Source organism: Melitaea cinxia, chromosome 17 (assembly GCF_905220565.1).
Source record: "Melitaea cinxia chromosome 17, ilMelCinx1.1, whole genome shotgun sequence".
Lineage (NCBI taxonomy): Eukaryota > Metazoa > Arthropoda > Insecta > Lepidoptera > Nymphalidae > Melitaea > Melitaea cinxia.
Window position 1 is genome coordinate 9,069,048 of NC_059410.1, and position 22,507 is coordinate 9,091,554.

General features: G+C 33.9%; 1 protein-coding gene across 1 annotated transcript; it reads right to left on the reverse strand.

Annotated features, from left to right (window-relative positions):
• Positions 1-506: 506 nt before the first annotated feature.
• On the reverse strand, positions 507-21,659 carry LOC123661866. Its single transcript, XM_045596805.1, has 8 exons — positions 21,566-21,659; positions 20,564-20,710; positions 5,010-5,120; positions 4,765-4,898; positions 4,152-4,320; positions 3,582-4,018; positions 3,115-3,339; positions 507-3,020 (listed from the first exon to the last, which is right to left on the reverse strand). The coding sequence occupies exons 1-8, from the start codon at positions 21,657-21,659 to the stop codon at positions 507-509; spliced, it is 3,831 nt and encodes a 1,276-aa protein (XP_045452761.1).
• Between the last annotated feature and the right edge of the window lie 848 nt (positions 21,660-22,507).

Sequence of the window (22,507 nt, forward strand, 5' to 3'; positions counted from 1 at the left end):
CTGTTTTTCATAGTGTTGTTGCATAAAGTGGTGAAACCGAATTGCTTATCCTCAACATTTTGCAACCAATAACTGCTCTATTACGTGACGGAGAGGAATTTAATATATTGCTTTCAGCATATACCTCTCCGGAGCAACATACATTATTGTCAGGTACTAGGAAGCTAATTAGTGCCGCCTGACTCTTTACAAAGGCATATTTACAAAATTGTTATTTAATATAGTAGGTACCTATATATAATTACTATCTTAAAAAAGTAATTTACATAAATAGTATGCTAAAATATACAACTACAATTTTCAATAATTCGAGTATTGATTTAAATATCTATATCTAATTATTGCACGTCCGGCCTTTCACTTTTATTATGTCTAAATTAAATTAGTATTTAAATAGTTTCAGAGGTATTTTATGTACCTTAAAAATATCTTCTACATTAAAATAACTAACTTACAACTAATTTATTATTGGTTTTATTGCACATTGTTCAATTTATTGCACAATTCTACTGGCTACATTCACTTTTCACTTTTATATTTCTTTTACTGTCCCTTGTCAATTTAGCCGAAGAATTTTCGGACCGGCTTTCGTCATTTTGTTGTTTTTGACAATTACCAAAATACACTGAATGTGTCTCTACACTTTCGGCGCCAGATTCACTTCTGGCTTCATCTTCTGTACCATCACTTTCACTACAACTCGCTATTTTAGCAATTACAAGTTTTCGTTGCACCTGCTTTGAACTTGTAGAGTCACTACTGAGGTAGCCTGAATCCTCAATATTGAGACCCTTTTTGCGACGAAATTTTGTTCTGTGTTCAGTTTTTTGTCCCCTGGTAAAAGTGTTGGTATTAATGCTACTGCTTCGACAACTTGATGTTCTTATACAGTTTCTAATACTGTCATATTTAGTTTCGCTTTGTGAGTTTCTCACAATGTTAACGTCTTCGTATTCTGCGTATTGAGAGTGATTTGTTCCTCTTATAGGACTACAAGAAGGTACAGAAGCTGTGCTACAAAGGGAAAAAGTGCCACAAATATCAGACTCCTTTGCATATGTCCTAAATTTTCTTGGACTACTATTCCCACAATTAATTACTTTTTCTATACTTATGTTATCACTTTTAAGTCGTCTTGGTGGATTTGTTGGTTTTTCGTATATGGAATTGTCCTCTGTTGGCGGCAAAGGAGGTAATATATCTGGTCGTGCTAAACGCTTAAGCTGTTTTATAGTGGGTGGGGTAATTTGTCGTTGCCTTTTAGAATGTCTCAGTTCGAGTGTTAATAAACGACCGTCTTCAGAAGACCATCCGTTATTATCATCCCAGTTGTCATCAGTCGTTTCTTCCAGAGATTTTGACCCGCTATAAATATCAGAAGATAATTTAGGTCTGTTCAAATGTTGTTTTTGACACTCATAATCATTTCTCAAGCTATTAAATTTATTTATCGATTCAATCTTGTTGTTACATTTAGCAAAGGTACCACTACTTTTAAGTTGTATTCGTTGACTTTTGTGCTCAGTGCTTTCTATATTTTGCAAAATTTCTCTTCGACTGAATTGAATAGTTTCTACTATCACTTTATGCTTAGGATGCTTTCGATCCAAAGTGTCTGGCTCAAATCCATCAGATTCATGAATTTTTATATAGTTTTCCGGTGGATCTTTTACTTCTATCGTCAAACACCCCGGTTTTTCTTCTATACTATCTAATGCAATTAATTTTCTACTGCCCATAGAACATTCAGAACCAGACGGTGATGTAGGCGTACTATCAAAATTGTAACTATTGTTTACGTATACTTCGCTAACTAAACTGTAACTGTTATTGCTCTTCAGATTTGAATTAGTGGTAGATTCACTTTGTAAATTTGTTTTATTTACATCTATAATTTCGTAATGGTCATCATCTACACTAAAATTGCGTTCCGGCGATGGAGTCAGGCTGTTACCACTGGAGTTTGGCTTATAAATAGCGTTTCTCATTGTAAGTTCCTCTTCTAACGGCAAGGCAGTACTTAAACTAGGACTTGCTTGTGATGACGGAATATCAGGATAATCGATTGGTGTTGTCTTTCGTTTTTTGTGTAAATTTCTTTCTAGACTATCTGTTTCATAGTCATTACCGGGCGGACTTTCTGAAATGTTTCTCGAATAATCTTCTACTTTCGGGTCTATATTCTTAGACAACTTTTCCTCATCAGAACTACTAGGGTTATATGAAGATCGCGAAAAGTTATCAAGAGCTATTGCTTCATTGACCATATCGGGTAATGCATTTTTATTTTTCAATGCATTTCTGCTTCGTCTAATACTTTCGGAACTATTGTCTAGACTTCCAGATCGGTATTCACGAATATTAACAGGTCGTGTAGCTATTTCGCATTGATTAGTGTTAGATTCAAGACCGCTAAAGTCAGGTAGAGGTATGTTGTAGTTTCTAACCGATGGTTCTGATCTTACTGATCTAGTTGTAGACCTTCGTTGTGCTAAAATATTATTTGCTAGTTGTTTATTATAGGAGAAACTGTTGTTTTTGTGTAGTTTACAATGATTTTCATTATTTAATAACGGTGATTGGGGATTAACCACATTTTGTTGACTTTGTTCAGATAAGTTGTTGTAAAACACTTGTTGTTTTGTATTGGGAATATTTTCCAACCATTTTTGGATGCTGTGTTGCTTGTCACCTTTGTCTCCAAGGCAGTTAGAGCAAGTGATAACATTGTATTTAACAACGCTTTTGATATCACTGTTTCGGTTTGATTTACACCCCGGGCAACCCAAACAGTTAGGTCTTTTTCTACTATTTTCTCTTTTAAGACTAACTACACTGTCGCTACGCTGACTTCCCAGGCCATTATAGTAATTGATACTGTTTCCATTTGAAGGGAATGTTTCTTCTTCCGGTATTTGATTCAACACTGGATGGAACCGTTTAGCTGCCATTTTTTGCTTTGCTATTGCAATAACTTCTCTGATTTTTGAAAGGAATTCAATCGCGGCAGCGGGAGGATCCTGTAATGAAATTTTATTGTTATTACTTTACTTATGTATGCAACTTAAGTTTCGATTTGAAATGATCTTTAGTAAACGATGGGGACGAACTTACATGCATCAAATGAGGTTCGAAGTAAGCTGGGTTAAAATAAAGTTTGCGTCGCGTTGTTCCCACTGGTCTAGCGATCTCACGGTCATCTATTGTCTCTACTATAGAAACGTGTTCATCCGGTAATCTTTCAATGCTTGGTTCGTCTCTATGATTTATTTCGTAGCCATCACCTTGTTGTCTTATTTCATTTGAATGTTTATGCACCATCACAGATGTTGTCTGTTTCTAAAATTTAAAAGATATCTCTTTAAATTCTGTAATGATCTAAACTTGATCGGACCAGAACAAACCATGATCGGTATTGTTTTGATCAAATACAAAATTTTTGACTTCACTGAACGAAGTTCTACGAACATGGTCGATATATTTATTGTGAACATAAACAGGAAACAACAATTGGACCGGTTAAAGTTAAGTTAAACTTTATTATTATGAATATGTTAGTAACATTAAATGAAAATACGTACGTTGAAGGCATTTTCTTCGCTCTGTAAACTGCTGTCTACAAATTCTTCGGAATCAGAAAAATCACTGGAAAAACCTTTATTATCATGAAACTGTCTTCCGACTGTTAGCAATGGATTCTTTTTGATGACCCCTTCATTTTGATTCATAACACTTGGCAATATTTGAACGCGTTCATTACTTATCCTTATTATATCATTTTCTATTATAGTCGCTACATCTTTATTTTTTAATGCTTTAAGTTTTTGTAAATTACTGTTTTTCGCGGATGCTTTTCGGCGTCTTTTAATATGTAAGTAGAGAAAAACAGAAGCCACGTATATGAGACCGAGAAGTAAGGAACTAATACCAATTACAATGTATTCTGTAACTGTTAGACCAGACGATCCAGAAGATTCAAATGTGTGTGCGTTTGAAGCGAACTGTACTTCTGTAATGTCTGAAATAAAAATTAAATTAATATTTAGGTGTGTTTTGTTAAAATATTTAGGTAGTACACAAACTAAATAATTTCTTTGTGTATGTTTAGTTTAAGATTATTATTTTTTTATATTGAATTAAAATATGCTTACTGCTAGCTTGTCTTGGTGGCGTACCCTGTACGCGAAAAGCAACGCAAGGTGTGAATACTCCTCTCAAGTCCAAGGGTGATGTGGGAGTAGCCGAGATGTCTCGACACAAGAGACGTACCACCATAACTCGACCAGACATTCGCTTTCGCACATCATCTTCGCCACTCCACTAGAAATTTTAGAAAATTACATTAATAACATAGAAACTGATTCGAGGAAAAGTTTTAACCTACCCATAACTTCATATGTCTAGGTAAAACTTTGCATACATTTTACAAACTTTCATAGTCATTATACATATATTAATTGTTGCAGGCGTAATAGTCGCGGGTGACTCGCGGTAGTAAGGACCGCCCGCATACGACGCCGAAATATCGTGATAGAATCAAAAGTAAACCTTACATACGTTATAGTTAAGCAGAACGAATAATGCAAAAACAAATTTAAAAAAATGTTATAAAATATTCAGTAGTTTCAAATTAATATCTAGTTAAACTAAGATTTGAAGATCGGTCAACACCGGTTTCACATAATGCGGGGTAGCTTAAGTCTTAACTTACTGTAGGTAGTAGGTACATAAAATTATTATTTGTTTACATATAAAACTGCGTACCTGCAGAAATGTGCGGCCTTCATCTCTAAATAAACTAAATGGCACGTCAGCGTCAAGCGTATTACGTAGATCGAAGAAGCCTTTACGAGTCAGAAACTGCGCTCCGGAAACAGCACACACTGGAGTCTTGACATCTACAAAGAACTGTATTTATTAGCCATAACTTTAAAAATGTCTTAACTAAATAAAAAAAATTAAAATGTGTCTGCTTTTAATCGCTTTGTCAAACATAAAGTAAGACTTACTTTGAAAGGTAATTTCGCGGGATGGGTGAATGATTTGTCCTTTTAGCGGTAAGTAAACAAACGGGATTCTCTGTACGCTGTTGCCTGTGCCGAAAGTCGCCAACGAACACTCTGGAAGAAATATTTATAATTGTGTAATAATAAAAAATGGTAAAAAATAAGAACATGAAAAGATAGGTACGTAGGTATCCATAAAAGGGAATGTAGTGATGGAAAATAAAGTTCCAGATTATTATGATATTGGTACGAACTAGGATTATATTGTCGTAGGTACCTTAAAAATCATATTTCCCTTTAATTTCTAAACATTTTATAAAAAGAAAATTTAAGTAAAACAATTCTAGTGTAAGTATTTTAAAATAAATCGCCTGCATACTTAACGAAATGGGAAAAAAACAATAATTTAACACATTACACAAATTATACACATTTACTTTGTAATCTAAACAAGCAAACACAACTGTGAAACATTTTATACGTATTATCGTCATAAACATATCAACGAATTATTTATGTTTTTAGCTGTATTAGTATGATGTCCTTTAGGATTACGCATAAATATGGATTATGAAATAACTAAATAAATTAACCGTTGATTATGAATTACGTTCGTGCGTCGAGAGTTTCGTATTAAACCCTAAATACAAAGTAACTTAATTACTTAATATCTTCGTTTTGAGTTGTGTAAAAAAAGGAATACCTAATTAGAAAATAAAATAAAAAGGACAATAAAGAATAAAATCCTTTTAATAATTGCTTGCAGGCAAACGAAAAAAAAACCGACTTCAATTATATCGACAAGTAATACAACGTAGGTAGACGAAAAATTAGTCAAGTAAATACGCATTATCAAAGATTATACTCCAAAATTTGTAATCAGATCTCGATGAAATTTAAATGTGACCACATGATAAACATCGGCTTTCGATTAATAAAAATATCAAAATCGGTACACCCAGTAAAAAGTTATGCGGATTTTCGAGTTTCCCTCGATTTCTCTGGGATCCCATCATCAGATCCCCGGTTTCATTATCATGGTACCAAACTAGGGATATCTTCTTTCCAACAAAAAAGAATTATCAAAATCGGTTCATAAACGACGAAGTTATCCCCGAACATACATAAAATATATATACATATATACGGTCGAATTGAGTAAAGATAATTGTAAAGAAAATAATGTTGGATTTTTGATATGTAGGTTTGATATTTCTTTATGAAACAATTTGATTGTTTTATTTATTTTATATGATCTAATAAATTTAATAAATTTTGTTTCTTTTTTTTATTTTTCTTGACGTAAACAATATAAAAAAACAAATGTTAGAAGTACTTATGTAACGTACTAGGTAGGGGAGACTGGGTACGGTTGTGACAATTGAGGTTTGACCGCCAATAATTTTGTTAATTTACTAGTTAGTTGAGACAAAAATTACTTAAATCGTAGCTTGTATATATGTCCACATAAAAATACTGACATTTTGTCTCAAAGTACGTTGTATTAGTTATAGCATCAAATTTGAAAAAAAAAGAAAAGTGTCACAACCGACCACACCCCAAGGACGGTTGTGACAGTGGTTGGGGTCAGTAGTGACAGACATAAATATTCACAGAATTGGTTTATAATGGCTTTTATTCTTAGAAATGTTTAACATAACACAAAATACTTTTCTTCTATATAAAGTTTTACAGTTATAAATCAAATTAAATTAAGTCTACTCTTATAATTAATAAGGCACTGCAACATCTGATGTTATTATCACCATCTTCTTCAAAATCATAAAATCAGTCAAAATGTTAACTAAATTTAAATTACCGGTAACTATAAAACTATTAAACTATTTAACGGTATTATAATAACAGCCATCTCATTCTCATCCCAAGTAGCAGGTCGGTTTATGTTGTAGGGGAACACCGGGCAAGACGGGGTGGTGGGCAAGACGGGGCATCAGGCTTTTCAGGTGATTTAAATTGATCAATCTCATTCGCTCTACCATCTCGCTACTGGCCGCCACGACAGCTCTTAGTCACACGAGTACTAACACAGCGGCTATTCATTTGTTTTAGCTATCGTCGAAAAGTAGATTTCGTTTGTTCGTATTAAAATTTCTTATATTTACGTTTTGTAGTGCATGAAACTTGTATTTGGTGAATTTTAAGCGGCACCTCGGTTAATCCTATCTACAGTACATTGCAGTAAGAGGTAATAACTTGTTTTGTTATGAAACATTATTCAATTTTTTTTTGTTTGAATATTAATTTTGAAACGAATCAACGGGCAAGATGGGGTATCTGATACCCCATATTGCCTGACACGATTTTGATTATTTATATTTTTTTATATATTGTTTTAGGATGGTTTATATTTTTAAAAAGTCATATATGTGTATAAAAGAAACTCAGGAGGAGGAAAACGGTCAAGGGAAGCACTGAATAAGGCGATAGAAGTTGTTTTGAAGCGAGAAATGGGATATATGTTGGCTGCAAAATTTTTCTTAGTCCCACAAACTACATCGGAATGAAAGGTAAAAAAGGCTAAAAAAGAATGTAATTTTGGGTACCAGTATTTTCGCAAAAAGAAGAAGAGGATGAGCTTGATGGATTATTTACTACTTTTACTAGACATAGAAATCGGGTTTTTTTTTTAACTGTAGATACTGTGGCAGCACCTCTTACAACAACAGCAACGAGCACTGCAGTTATTGTTACAGATCCTGCTACTTCAACAGTTGTAACAACTAGTGCAACTGAAATTAACACATATTTAAATTTGAGTCCTTCCCCTAGATTTTCTTATTGGCCTAATTTAGTGCATTAGCCAGCCCAAAGCAACTATTGCCTCTGCGAAAAAACGCGGTAAAACTACTATCATAACCTCTTCACCCTATAAACAGAGGTTGTTAAGAGTTAAGTTAGAAGAATTTATTTAAAAAAAAATGTGACAGAATAGTTAAAAAAGCAAAACAAGGAAATCAGACAGAGAAAAAAGGAGCGAAAACAGAAAAAGGAAGAGAAACAAAACCTATTTCAAGACTAAAGCCACAAAGAAATATAATCCAAAGAAACGTATTAGACAGTCTTCTTCTGAAAAGAGTGATGTTGAAACCGAAAACACTCCATGCCTACATTCTACTGGGTTATATTTCGACTCACAAGAAAAGTTGGATTGCTTATTCTTCTTGTGGTAAATGGTTACATTATGGCTGCGCAGGAGTGGATGATAACGATGCCGAAGCAACATTCATTTGCGAGTTCTGCACTCCTGAATAGTCGAGAGAATGGCTATACCCCATCTTGCCCATTAGGCCCACCCCATCTTACCCGACCTATCGGGCATGATGGGGTGATATGTCATATTTTACATTTTGTTATATTATTAACAATTCTATGGTGCTGTGTTCCTGATTTAAATTTAATATGTAAGATTGATAATTACAAGCCTGATTAAGAATAAATATGATTATGAAACCATGAACCCCTACGATTTCTGGAGCTTTAAACCTTAACTACCCCATCTTGCCCGGTGTTCCCCTATTTATTTGTCAGTTCAAAGGCCAGTTTTCGTACCTCTTTTTTAATAAGGCCAAATAATATTTATTTACGCGCAACGTGTGATATATATTGATAATAGCTCTTCTTACTCCTTAGAAAATACTTTATTATGAGCTGCATATCCCATGCTGATGCTGTTTACATCGTGATTCGCACCGACTTCATCACGTTAACGAATGTATCGAAACAACGACATGCGATTAATATTATGCATTTCTGCAGCTCTCCGTATAGAATTCCCACGTTTTACTTCATCATAAGCATCCTACAAATATCAAACCGTGCTCTTTTGGTCTTTAGCAAGCGTTTTCTGGGCATCTAAAAGCAAAAACATAAAAAAATATATGTCACAACCGTACCCACTACATTTGTCACAACCGTACCCAACGCATACTTCTGAATACAATAAAACACCATAAGTAACCTAAATTATCTACGTAAAAACTAATCATTTGTAATTAACTACTAATATTCAATTGATAACAAAAAAATATTTGCTATAGTATATATGTATACCAATAAAAGTAAATAATAAAAGAATCTGAACAAAAAAACTTACTTTTGGCTGCTGAAAAGCAATGTGGCCTCCTGCTTTTTTTTACGTTGGGCACTAGCTAACGCAATACTGGGCAACATGTGTAGAGATGCATCGCGCTTCTTTTTTGTCTTACACTCTTCCCCGTATTCCGTATAGTTTCGCGGTTATAACGACTGTCACTACCGTACCCTGGCACAACCGTACCCAGTCTACCCTACTATCATGTGCTTATATCGAGCTACGGGGTAATTTTGTTGGAGTTTATAAAATAATCTTAAAATTGCCTTGTTAATTTAATCCCGTGGCCCTAATCCTAAAACGAATTCTAGAACTTTAAATATTATCTACCTATTCCATTAAGTAAAGTTGAAAAGGCGATTAAGGACCACAACATTAAATAAAACATGGTTCTAAACAAAATTATAGTAATTCATGACTATGGTTAATTTTAAAATTATTTTATTGTCGAAATATAAGATATTATGAGCCAGATAGCTTCTTTGCTACCCGTCACACACATTAGCAGACGTACATTAGCTTTTACGATATTTTTGGATCATAGGTATACCTACGATTAAAAGCATTAAGGTAAAGTTAGCACTTAGTACAAAATAAATTAAATTGTGTAGGTACTTATCAAAGAAATATGAAGAGGAGTAATTATTTTTTCGCAATTATTTAATACGCTAAATCAAAATATACATAAGTTAATTAAAATAATCTTTTGATATTTTTCAAACTATATATGATATATATATTGACTCGTTTTGTTTCAAAACTATGGTTGGTAAATAAAATGATGAGGAATATTGGTATAAATTAACACCATAATTTTTAACCGACTTAAAAAAAGGAGGAGGCTACTCAATTACTACTATATATATATAAATTATGTATATTCGGGATAAATTCGTCGTTGGTAAACGGTAGCATGATAAAGAAATCAGAATCTGATGATGGAATCCCAGAGAAATCGAGGGAAACCCTCGAAAATCGTAGTGACGACTAGTGCATTTGTTAATTTTTTTCGTCTACTTACGTTGTATTACTTGTCGATGTCATTGAAGTCAGTTTTTTCGTTTGCCAGCAAACACATTTATATCTAATTGGGATTTCATTTAAAGATGTGAGCTATTTATATAGATTTACTAGCTGTGCCCGCGGCTTCGCCCGCGTTGATATCAGTGTGTCACAAAGTTTTCCCAGCAAACTTCCAGTGAAACTATTATCAAAATCGGCTTAGCCGTTCCGTAAACCTTCCTCTTGAAGCCCTCTCTCCATTGGTGAAACTGCATGAAAATCCGTTCAGTAGATTTTGAGGGAATCGATCACATACACTTTTGGGGACTTTGTTTTATAATACACTAACTGTTACCCGCGACTACGCTCGCATGGTTATGAAGATATGCATTACTATTAAGATGTTTAACGCAATTATTTTTTTATTTCAGTCACTTGAAATGCTTATCACACTGGGTAACTTTTTAAAAGCCACAATTTAGTAAAATTTAATAGTTATATTAATAAAACCTCTCTACACACCAAATTTTTAGTTTTATTTTCAGGCTGCAGTATAAAAAACCTATCAGGCGAACTTATAGCTGTTGTAAATGTTTCATACAAACTATCAACCCCCTTAGCGGTGGAATATCGCAAAATCCGTTCTTAGCGGACGTCTACTAACTATAATCTACCCCCCTGCCAAATTTAATCTTTGTCCATCCTGGACGGATGGGACCATCCACCGATTTTAGAGTTCTCGCGATGAGTGAGTCAGTGACCTTTCTTTTTTATGTATATACATTGCTATGTATTATTTAGACAACTCCTTACTATCTATAGAGTATACATTTTAAATTTCAAGTTTCTTACTTCAAAAACATAGGACTTTCATACAAACTTGCAACCCCCGTTTTACCCCCTTAGGGGTCGAGTTTCGTAAAATCCGTCTTAGCGGATGTTTACGCCCTATAAGATATCTACCAGCCAAATTTCAAGTTTATAGCTGTTATAGTTTCGGAGATTTTGTGATGAGGGAGTCAACCTACCATCCCCCGTTTTAACTCCAAAAGAGAGTTGATTTCTAAAGATACATTATTTGATCACCTTTCTACCATCTGTAGAGCATACGTTTTAAATTTCAAGTCTCTTACTTCAAAAACATGGGACTTTCACACAAACTTCCAACCCCCGTTTTACCCCCTTAGGGGTCGAATTTCGTAAAATTCGTTCTTAGCGGATGTTTGCGCTCTATAAGGAACCTACCTGCCAAATTTCAAGTTTGTAGCTGTTATAGTTTCGGAGATTTCGTGATGAGTGAGTAAACCTACCATCCGCCGTTTTAACCCCAAAAGGTGGTTGATTTCTAAAGATACATTGTTAGGACACCTTCTCATCATCTATAAGGCATACACTTTAAGTTTCAAGTCTTTTACTTCAAAAACATGGGACTTTCACACAAACTTCCAACCCCCGTTTTATCCCCTTAGGGGTCGAATTTCGTAAAATCCGTTCTTAGCGGATGTCTACGCCTTATAAGGAGCCATCCTGCCAAATTTCAAGTTTTTAGGTGTTATAGTTTCGGAGATTTCGTGATGAGTGAGTAAACCTACCATCCCCCGTTTTAACCCCAAAAGGGTATTGATTTCTAAAGATACATTATTTGGACACCTTCTCGCTATCTATAGAGTATACATTTTAAATTTCAAGTCTCTTACTTCTAAAACATGGGACTTTCATACAAACTTTTAACCACCGTTTTACCCCCTTAGGGGTTGAGTTTCGTAAAATTCATTCTTAGCGGTAGTTTAAGCCCTATAAGGAGCCTACTCGCTAAATTTCAAGTTTGTAAGTGTTATAGTTTCGGAGATTTTGTGATCAGTGAGTCAACCTACCATCCCCCGTTTTAACCCCAAAATGGAGTTGATTTCTAAAAATACATTATTTGGACACCTTTTCACCATCTATAAAGCTTACATTTTAAATTTCAAGTCTCTTACTTCAAAAACATAGGACTTTCATACAAACTTCCAACCCCCGTTTTACCCCCTTAGGGGTCGAGTTTTGTAAAATCCGTTCTTAGCGGATGCCTACGTCTTATAAGGAGCCTACTTGCCAAATTTCAAGTTTGTAGGTGTTATAGTTTCGGAGATTTCGTGATGAGTGAGTGACCTTTCGCTTTTATATATATTATATTATAGATTTACTTCGTACATATGTAATAGATTATTAATGATCATTTTTGTTAGTAGTGTGTTTTGTTTTGTTTGTTTGTTCAATTATTTATTAGTAGTTTGTTTTCAAAGAACCAGAATTGGTTGAAAACCAACTGCTAATTCGATCAATAGGGTTCTCATAAAAATGTGAATGTGTTATAAACGGTTAAAAAGATAAAAGAATACATAATGTGAAACAGCCTTAGACCTGGATAAAAAAATATGTTTGTTGCATATTTATAGTGGCATAATTTTCTAACTACAAAACGCTTGCTATCAATAACATATAAACTATCGTATTATTCATATGTGAGAAATAATACTGTCAAAACATTTTTGCTGAGAAAATTCGAAGTCATAATACGAGTGATTATTTGTCAAACAATCAGTCTCAAGTGTCTCAAGTTTATCTTAACTGATACATTTTACGCTAGTGCTTACATTTATTAGGTACCTTTTGATCTTTTCATGCTTAGTAATGACGGCGCGGTGACTTAGCAGATCAAGTAACTATTATAAACTATGAGAAAACATGTCATAGCCAACTCAAAGATTCTAAACTAACATTAATGGAAATTTATGACTTGCGTTATTATTTAGTAAACATGTTCTAGAAAAAGTACATGATCTATATAAATATTTAGTTTTGAATTTTAATTAGAAATGAGTTGCTTTTTTAAGTTCAAATATTTTCCTGACTCTTTACTTAACATACCTTATTAAAATGCATAGAGAGCAAAATTATACACACACACATACACAATTCAGCCTATCACAGTCCACTGCTGGACATAGGCCTCCACAAGTTCGCGCTAAATAATTGTGTTTGCTCGCAAACGAAAAAAAAAACCGACTTCAATTACATCGAAGAGTAATACAACGTAGATCGACGAAAAAAAAAAGTAATACTTTGTTCGTTATTCCATATAACGCGACATTATAAAACTGTAGAATTATAATTATAATGTTCTACTCTATTTCTAACATTTTGTTAGCGATTGTAGGCAGAAATTTCATAAAAGGCCCGTCGTCGATTCGCGCGAAGCGCTGACATCGCTTATTACGGCGGGTTTTTTAGTTGAAGCGGATTTATATTGAATTACGGTTTATGTCTTTTTTATTAAAAATATGTAATGTTCATGTTTTCACACAGCTCCGATGCACGACTGGAGTTTACCCCTTCAGATCAACTGTCTAAATAGGCACAAAAAGGCTTACTAGTCTAAGAAATATATTATTACTATATCAAATTGTAAATAAATGAATCCAATAACGCCATCTATCGGAACCTAATTGCGTTATTAGAAAACGTCTGAACGCCATCTCTAACAAGGTCATTCGTTCAGTAGATTTCACTGTTCAATTTTTTCATTCCGGGGCCTTAAATGAAAATCGATTATTAAGGAGAAAACTCCAAAAACAGTCAAGTAAATACGCCATATCAGATATAGCTCAAAAAGTTCGAGTCAAATCTCAATTATATTTAAATGGGACCACATGACAAGCACCACCTATCGATTAAAAAAAGAATCATCGATATCGGTCCACCCAGTAAAATAGTAATGAGGTTAATATAACGTTGGTCGACGTAAAATAGCCAAGTAAATACCCAGTATTAGCGATTACTCAAAAATTAAAAGCTCAAATATATTTATAACGAATAAACTGCTACTCTCTACTCTAGTGGAATATTGTAATTTGATCGATAGTGAACGAAGTAATTTCATTAAATTTTGATAGATGGCGTTGTGGCAAAGTATTGAACATGACCACAGTCGTCTTAACATCGTCATGTAAATACGTGTCATCAAAGATTACTCAAAAATTGCTCATTATATCTCAATCATATTTAAAACGGACGACATGACAAGTATTAGCTTTTGATTTATACAAAAAAGATCAAAATCAGTGCACCCAGTAAAAAGATATAACGTATAATACAACGTAGGGTGACGAAAAAACCGTCAAGTAAATACGCAATATTAGATATCACTTATAAATTACTAATCAAATCTCAATTAAATTTGAATGGGACCACGTGACGAATAGTAGCTTTTAATTTATATAAGAAACGTCAAAATCGGTGCACCCAGTAAAAAGTTATGAGGTATAATACAACGTAAGGTGACGAAAATAATGTCAAGTAAATACGCGTTATCAAAGATTAATCAAAAAGTAGTTATCAGATCTCAATAAAATTTATATGTGACCATATAATAAACATCAGCTTTCGATTAAAGTAAAAAATATCAAAATCGATACACCCAGTAAAAAGTTATTGCGGATTTTCAAGAGTTTCCCTTGATTTCTCTGGGATCCCATCATCAGATCCTGATTTCCTTATCATGGTACCAAACTAGGGATATCCCCTTTCCAACAAAAAAAGAATTATCAAAATCGGTACATTCAGTAGAAAGTTATGCGGTATAATACAACGTAGGTCGACGAAAAAAGCGTCAAGTAAAAACGCATTATTAGATATAACTCGAAAAGTAGTTGTTAGATCTCAAATAAATTTAAATGGGACCAATTGGCACACACCACCTTTCGATTAAAACAAAATTTGTCGAAATCGGTGTACCCGGTCAAAAGTTCTGATGTAACATACATAAAAAAAAAAAAAAAATACAGTCGAATTGAGAACCTCCTCCTTTTTTGCAAGTCGGTTAAAAACGGCGTGAACTCATGTGTGTTGCCCATAGTCACGGCGCTGGGCAGGCGGTTTATTGGTGACCGCAGGGCTGGCTTTGTCGCACCGAAGACGCTGCTGCCCGTCTTCGGCCTGTGTATTTCAAAACCAGCAATTGGATGGTTATCCCGCCATCGGTCGGCTTTATAAGTTCCTAGGTGGCAGTGGAACTGTGTTATCTTATGTATATCCTTAGTCGCCTCATACGACACCCACGGGAAGAGATGGGGTGGCTATATTCTTTTTTGCCGTAGCCGAATAACTTGTTAATTTTACACATTTCTATGTTAAATGTTTAATCAACCAATCGCATAACTTTATTTTACAGTAGATAATATTACCTCCAACTAAAGTTTATGCTTTAAGCACATATCTTTAACATCATTGAACAAATATAAAGCAGTACCTTATATTTTGCACTTTAAGTACCTATGTTTAACTTAAAATAATTTAATAAGTGTGTTCTTTAAATTAAAACAAAGAAAATCATCAGGTTTGATAACGTCTTCAGGTTGAAAACGTCTGAACGCCATCTCTAACAAGGTCATTCGTTCAGTAGATTTCACTGTTCAATTTTTTCATTCCGGGGCCTTAAATGAAAATCGATTATTAAGGAGAAAACTCCAAAAACAGTCAAGTAAATACGCCATATCAGATATAGCTCAAAAAGTTCGAGTCAAATCTCAATTATATTTAAATGGGACCACATGACAAGCACCACCTATCGATTAAAAAAAGAATCATCGATATCGGTCCACCCAGTAAAATAGTAATGAGGTTAATATAACGTTGGTCGACGTAAAATAGCCAAGTAAATACCCAGTATTAGCGATTACTCAAAAATTAAAAGCTCAAATATATTTATAACGAATAAACTGCTACTCTCTACTCTAGTGGAATATTGTAATTTGATCGATAGTGAACGAAGTAATTTCATTAAATTTTGATAGATGGCGTTGTGGCAAAGTATTGAACATGACCACAGTCGTCTTAACATCGTCATGTAAATACGTGTCATCAAAGATTACTCAAAAATTGCTCATTATATCTCAATCATATTTAAAACGGACGACATGACAAGTATTAGCTTTTGATTTATACAAAAAAGATCAAAATCAGTGCACCCAGTAAAAAGATATAACGTATAATACAACGTAGGGTGACGAAAAAACCGTCAAGTAAATACGCAATATTAGATATCACTTATAAATTACTAATCAAATCTCAATTAAATTTGAATGGGACCACGTGACGAATAGTAGCTTTTAATTTATATAAGAAACGTCAAAATCGGTGCACCCAGTAAAAAGTTATGAGGTATAATACAACGTAAGGTGACGAAAATAATGTCAAGTAAATACGCGTTATCAAAGATTAATCAAAAAGTAGTTATCAGATCTCAATAAAATTTATATGTGACCATATAATAAACATCAGCTTTCGATTAAAGTAAAAAATATCAAAATCGATACACCCAGTAAAAAGTTATTGCGGATTTTCAAGAGTTTCCCTTGATTTCTCTGGGATCCCATCATCAGATCCTGATTTCCTTATCATGGTACCAAACTAGGGATATCCCCTTTCCAACAAAAAAAGAATTATCAAAATCGGTACATTCAGTAGAAAGTTATGCGGTATAATACAACGTAGGTCGACGAAAAAAGCGTCAAGTAAAAACGCATTATTAGATATAACTCGAAAAGTAGTTGTTAGATCTCAAATAAATTTAAATGGGACCAATTGGCACACACCACCTTTCGATTAAAACAAAATTTGTCGAAATCGGTGTACCCGGTCAAAAGTTCTGATGTAACATACATAAAAAAAAAAAAAAATACAGTCGAATTGAGAACCTCCTCCTTTTTTGCAAGTCGGTTAAAAACGGCGTGAACTCATGTGTGTTGCCCATAGTCACGGCGCTGGGCAGGCGGTTTATTGGTGACCGCAGGGCTGGCTTTGTCGCACCGAAGACGCTGCTGCCCGTCTTCGGCCTGTGTATTTCAAAACCAGCAATTGGATGGTTATCCCGCCATCGGTCGGCTTTATAAGTTCCTAGGTGGCAGTGGAACTGTGTTATCTTATGTATATCCTTAGTCGCCTCATACGACACCCACGGGAAGAGATGGGGTGGCTATATTCTTTTTTGCCGTAGCCGAATAACTTGTTAATTTTACACATTTCTATGTTAAATGTTTAATCAACCAATCGCATAACTTTATTTTACAGTAGATAATATTACCTCCAACTAAAGTTTATGCTTTAAGCACATATCTTTAACATCATTGAACAAATATAAAGCAGTACCTTATATTTTGCACTTTAAGTACCTATGTTTAACTTAAAATAATTTAATAAGTGTGTTCTTTAAATTAAAACAAAGAAAATCATCAGGTTTGATAAGTTCGACGGAATTTTACAAGACTAGTTAATTGTTAATGTTGATGCCTATTTGACGAATTTTGCATATTGCTTAAAAATTATATGTAGTAGATAAATATGGTTTAATTTAATACAATTTTATTAATTGTAATTTTTTTTTTAGTATTATAACCTTCCGTGGCACTTAAGGAACATACAAAAAAAAAAATAACCAACTTGTCGAGCCACTCTCGAGTTATGCGCTTAGCAACATTCATTTTTATTTATTTAGATAGACTAGTATATTTTTATATAAGTAGGTAAAGTCCATTAATTATAAATGTGTCCGTCAATTAGAATATGAGATATTATGTGTGCACTTCAGTTTTCATGCAGGGCTGATTCTATTTGTAATTTTTAACTATCATACAGACGGTTTTCCTGTTGAGTTTCTTGACGTTTTTCAGAAGAATTTACATTCCGAAATAGTCATGGGCGTACCCACGGTGGGGCAAAGTGTGGCATTTGCTCCAACCAAACTAGAAGCTAATAATTGATGTTTAAGATTTTAATAAGAAATTTTAGGCAGATTTAACCAAAAGTACTATAATATTATTATTAACGCAAAGGGAAAATAATAAACATGTTAAATATCCCGTTTTCGAATAATTTTCGTAATAGATTTAACCAAATCATCCTCATGCTATATTGAAGCACTTAGTGTAGATAGTAAAAAAAATGAAAAGTTGCAGTAAATAAAAAAATAATTTTCTACTATTTATCGAGTCTTACATTATTTTTTTGCCCCACCTTTACAAAATTACGGTAACTGTTTTTAATTTAACTATATTTTACCATATTTATTCTGTAAAATGATAATCACGAGTGCTTTTAAAGTCTACTCGAATAATAAACTTTTAAGTTGGAATATTGATATAACAAAAATTACGGTTATCTATGCTACGCGCTTCAGCCTGTAATATCCCACTGCTGGGCATCGGTCTCTTTCCCCACGTAAGAGAAGGATCAGAGCTTAAATCACCACGTTGCTCCAATGCGGGCTGGCGAATATATTGCCTACTTCATAGTAGTAGCGATCGCTATCAAATGTAAAACCGGGACCAACAGCTTAAAGTACACTCCGGCATGGTGGACAGATCCACAAGGACTAAAATCAAGACCGGAAATAAAATTTTGTATAAACACAAATATCCACTCCGAGCGGGAATCCAATCCGCGACCATCGGTATTTAGGCGCCGCCGACACAGCACACGCACCATTACACCAGAACGGTGGTCAAGGTATTCTAATGTACACAATATTTTTGTGAATCAAATTGTTAAGCTTTATCATATCGTACGTTTGGTATATTGGTCTCAAAAATACCAATTAAGTACAGTTGTTCTCTTGTCATAAGCTCTCTGTAAGTCTCTTGTAATAAATAATATTGTATTTTTTGACTCTAATGACCAGTTAGTGTTCATATGTCAAATAATAACGAAATCTCATGAATTTCCTCTTTCGAGAGTTTGTTCTATTTAACGATTGAGATGGACTTTTAATATCAACAATTTTAATACAATCAACATACCTGTTTAGATATAAAGTTTTGAAATAGTATTTTTATGCTGATTTCTCGAATATATTTCGAGTCTTTTCCTAATTTTAATAAAATATAGATACAATCAGTAAATAAAATGCACTTTATATTTATACTAAAACTAACTTTATTATACATTGTCACCATTTTTATGAAATCATTAATATACATTATTGATCATCAAAATTTTAAATATTAATTTTAGTTTAAAAAACTTTTTTAATATTTATTGATACATTAAGTAGTGATGATGAAGTAAATATTAAGTATGAAATGATGATGTAGGTATACATTTATCAATTTAGATTTGGTGCTTTCTTGAATTTGTATGCATCGTAACATCTTTAAATGTAGACGATGCCTAACCTACTTACCGTGTACAAAAGTAGCAAAATTTACACTGTCGGCAAATTTTTTGCTACAAGTTCTTTTTAACTCTATTATTATGTATATGTTCTAAAATAATTTTTTCCAAGTTGTGATATTCGTTGGTTTTATTGAAGTACTCTGCCTTTAAAGCATTTGCGTAGAGATTTTCGTAATTTAGGGCTTCATAGTGTATTTTCTTGGTTATTTCCGGTGCTAGAGTGCCAATTTCTAGAAAAATCTGCTTATGGTCAGACAAAGATGAATCTATTATTGACATGTTGAATGAATGACTATCAACATTTGTATAAACATGATCTAAAATTGTGCTCGTTGTACTTGTTTCGCAAGTATTGAACCTTCTATTTTGTTTATTATCTTAAATCCGCCCTCCTCTAACCCGTTCATATATTCAATGACATGGCTATCTGTACTGAGTAGGTCAATGTTAAAATCTCCAAATACTATCGCTCTTTCTCTGCGTTTTAATTGAGTATAAAATAAATCCATGAAGTTTTTGATATTAGTTTCGCCAGCTTTAGAAATTATTCCAACGTCTAAGGTTAATTTATCAATCATTTTCAAATAATTCCTCTGTTTTATCAAAGGAAATGCTGTTGTGTATGTAAAGGGTAACACCACTTCCCTTACTTTTATACCTATAGCCTACCTAATTATCAACATATATATATAGTTATATATATATGTTGATAATTTGATATATTGTACAGGTTTGCCTCATGTTCTGAATTTATCCAAGTCTCAGTAAATAACATTAAGTGGATAGTCTTAGGTATTGTTTTTATTATGCATTGTAATTCCTCAAACTTTCCCGGCGTACGGATACTACGTAATAGAATGACACTGTATATCTTCGTACTTTTTAAAAATGTAATGTTTAAAAATCTACTATATTTATTTATATTATTACTTTTAGTGTTTTGTAATTTTATTTTCTCTAGATTTTTTTGGTTATTTTTATTTGTAATTATTGTGGGTATTCCTTTTTTATATTTAATTAAAAAATGAATCATCGAAATCGGTCCACCCCGTCAAAATTTCTAAGGTAACATACATAAAAAATACAATTGAATTGAGAACATATCCTTTTTAGAACCCAAAACACATAAGTCAAGTGCGCAAAGGTGGTCCTTATTGCAATTATTAATTCGTACCAATTAGACTTCTTTTGAATGTGTGAAACATTTGTGGAATATATGAAATATAATTTTTACCTGGTAAATCATCGACGCATAGTTCGCGATCTTCCCGAAAGAGAGGCGCTCGTTGCGGACACGCGCAAGCGCATCCGCCGGTGACCGCATCGCGGACCGCTGCGCGCGCACCGTGCTCCGCGCACTGCTCCGCGCCACATTCACTGCCTAACACATCAAAAACAATTACAATATTTAAATTTATAATTTACGTATTCACATGAAAGTCGCAAGACATAAGAGATGAGTTTAGTTCTTTGAATTCAAAAATCGTTGCGTAATATTTACGTAATTCAATTTCAATTCAAAAGTTTGTATCATGATTACATATTTTAATTTGATAACAAAGAAAATAATAATTTTATACTTCATCTTTGCTCTGAAGCAGTACATAATATAACGCTACACATATTGTTAGTACAACTTATGTAATGTCTACCAAAAAGTGGTACATGCAACGTTGTCCATTTCTAACGACTAAAATATGAAAATACCATATAGGCACTCTCGTCGATAATTATAGTGTGTAAGAAAAAGACTTTCTTTTTTTTTGACTGAATTCGACTGCTGGGCATAGGGCTTCTTCTCCACGTAGGAGAAGCGTTGGAGCTTAATCCACCACCAGCACCAGAACCAGGCTTCTCCGCCATATAAATATCGAACCCTCGATCGCTGGTGTTAAGGCGGTTACAGAGCACACGCTCTACTAAAAGTCTACTATTAAATGTTTTTTGTTTGTAAATCCTTTGACGACACATTAGCGCAACGGTCACAGTCCCGGCTTACCAGCCTTGCTGCTGGCTGTTGCGGAGTCGATCCCTGCACATGACATATATTTGTATTAGCCATACAGATGTTTTCGTGGTCTAGGCGTTTGTGCTTGTGTAATGTATGTGTTTCCGGACCCCTGACACAGAAGTAAATCCTAGTGGGGGTCGTTGAGTACGAGGCGTTTATATTTAAAAAAAATCGCATTGAGTTCATAATAGAATAGTGGAAGTTGTAGAAAAATAATTAACATACCAATAAGTGTGAAAATGTCGCCGGTGTCCCGTCTCGCTAGATCGCCCAGGCTGGCGGCGGCCGCGGCTGTCACCAGCACCAGCAGAGCCGCCATGCTAGCCACCGCCGCCGCTCCGGAGTCGCATTCTCACTACCTACTGAATATAACAAATAACAACTTGTCAATACGATTATTCTAAAGAACACTTATTTTACCGATAAATCACATAACAAATAAACACTAAGTGCTCTCTCTCTCTCTCTCAAGCTTATTAGCCCTCAGTTTGATGAAATACTGTGCCGGGAGTTCGGAAATACAATACTCCTACCATGACAAACATCTGTATGGTCTATACAAACATTTATCATGAGCGGGGAATGAAGCCGCCATTCCTAACACAGCAGTGAGTCGCTATGACCGCACTTCTAAACAGTATTTACAATTTCTATTTCAGCAAATATAAAAATATGCTATAATGACATTATCTCGATATAATATTTCATTCTGCACATGACACAAATATACTGTATAAAAATAAAAGAAATTATGATCGTTCTACATGTAAAATGATAAAATTGCGCTACTTTGACGCCTGAATGCAAGATATAATAAGTAAAAATGTCTCGAGACAACTTCGATAAAACTATTGTAGTGCAGTGAAAGCTCGCACGGTATTGCAAAAATTCATTGTCTATGTTCGATTTCACTTAGTTCACATTATTACTTGCTCGAGATAACCTTAGAAAATTGATGGGAAACGTTGGCGTAGGCTGCTGTTTTTCTACACTGTAAACAGACAACCTTAGTACTAAAAGAATGCTTATTATGTTATTTCCCGACCAGGGATTAAGCGCAAGCTTAACGGAGATTTTACATGTATTTTAAAGATTCCAATATTTTTGTGCTTAAATCCGATTTAATGTATTTTATTGAAGTCATAGAAGGTAAATAGGTTCATATGC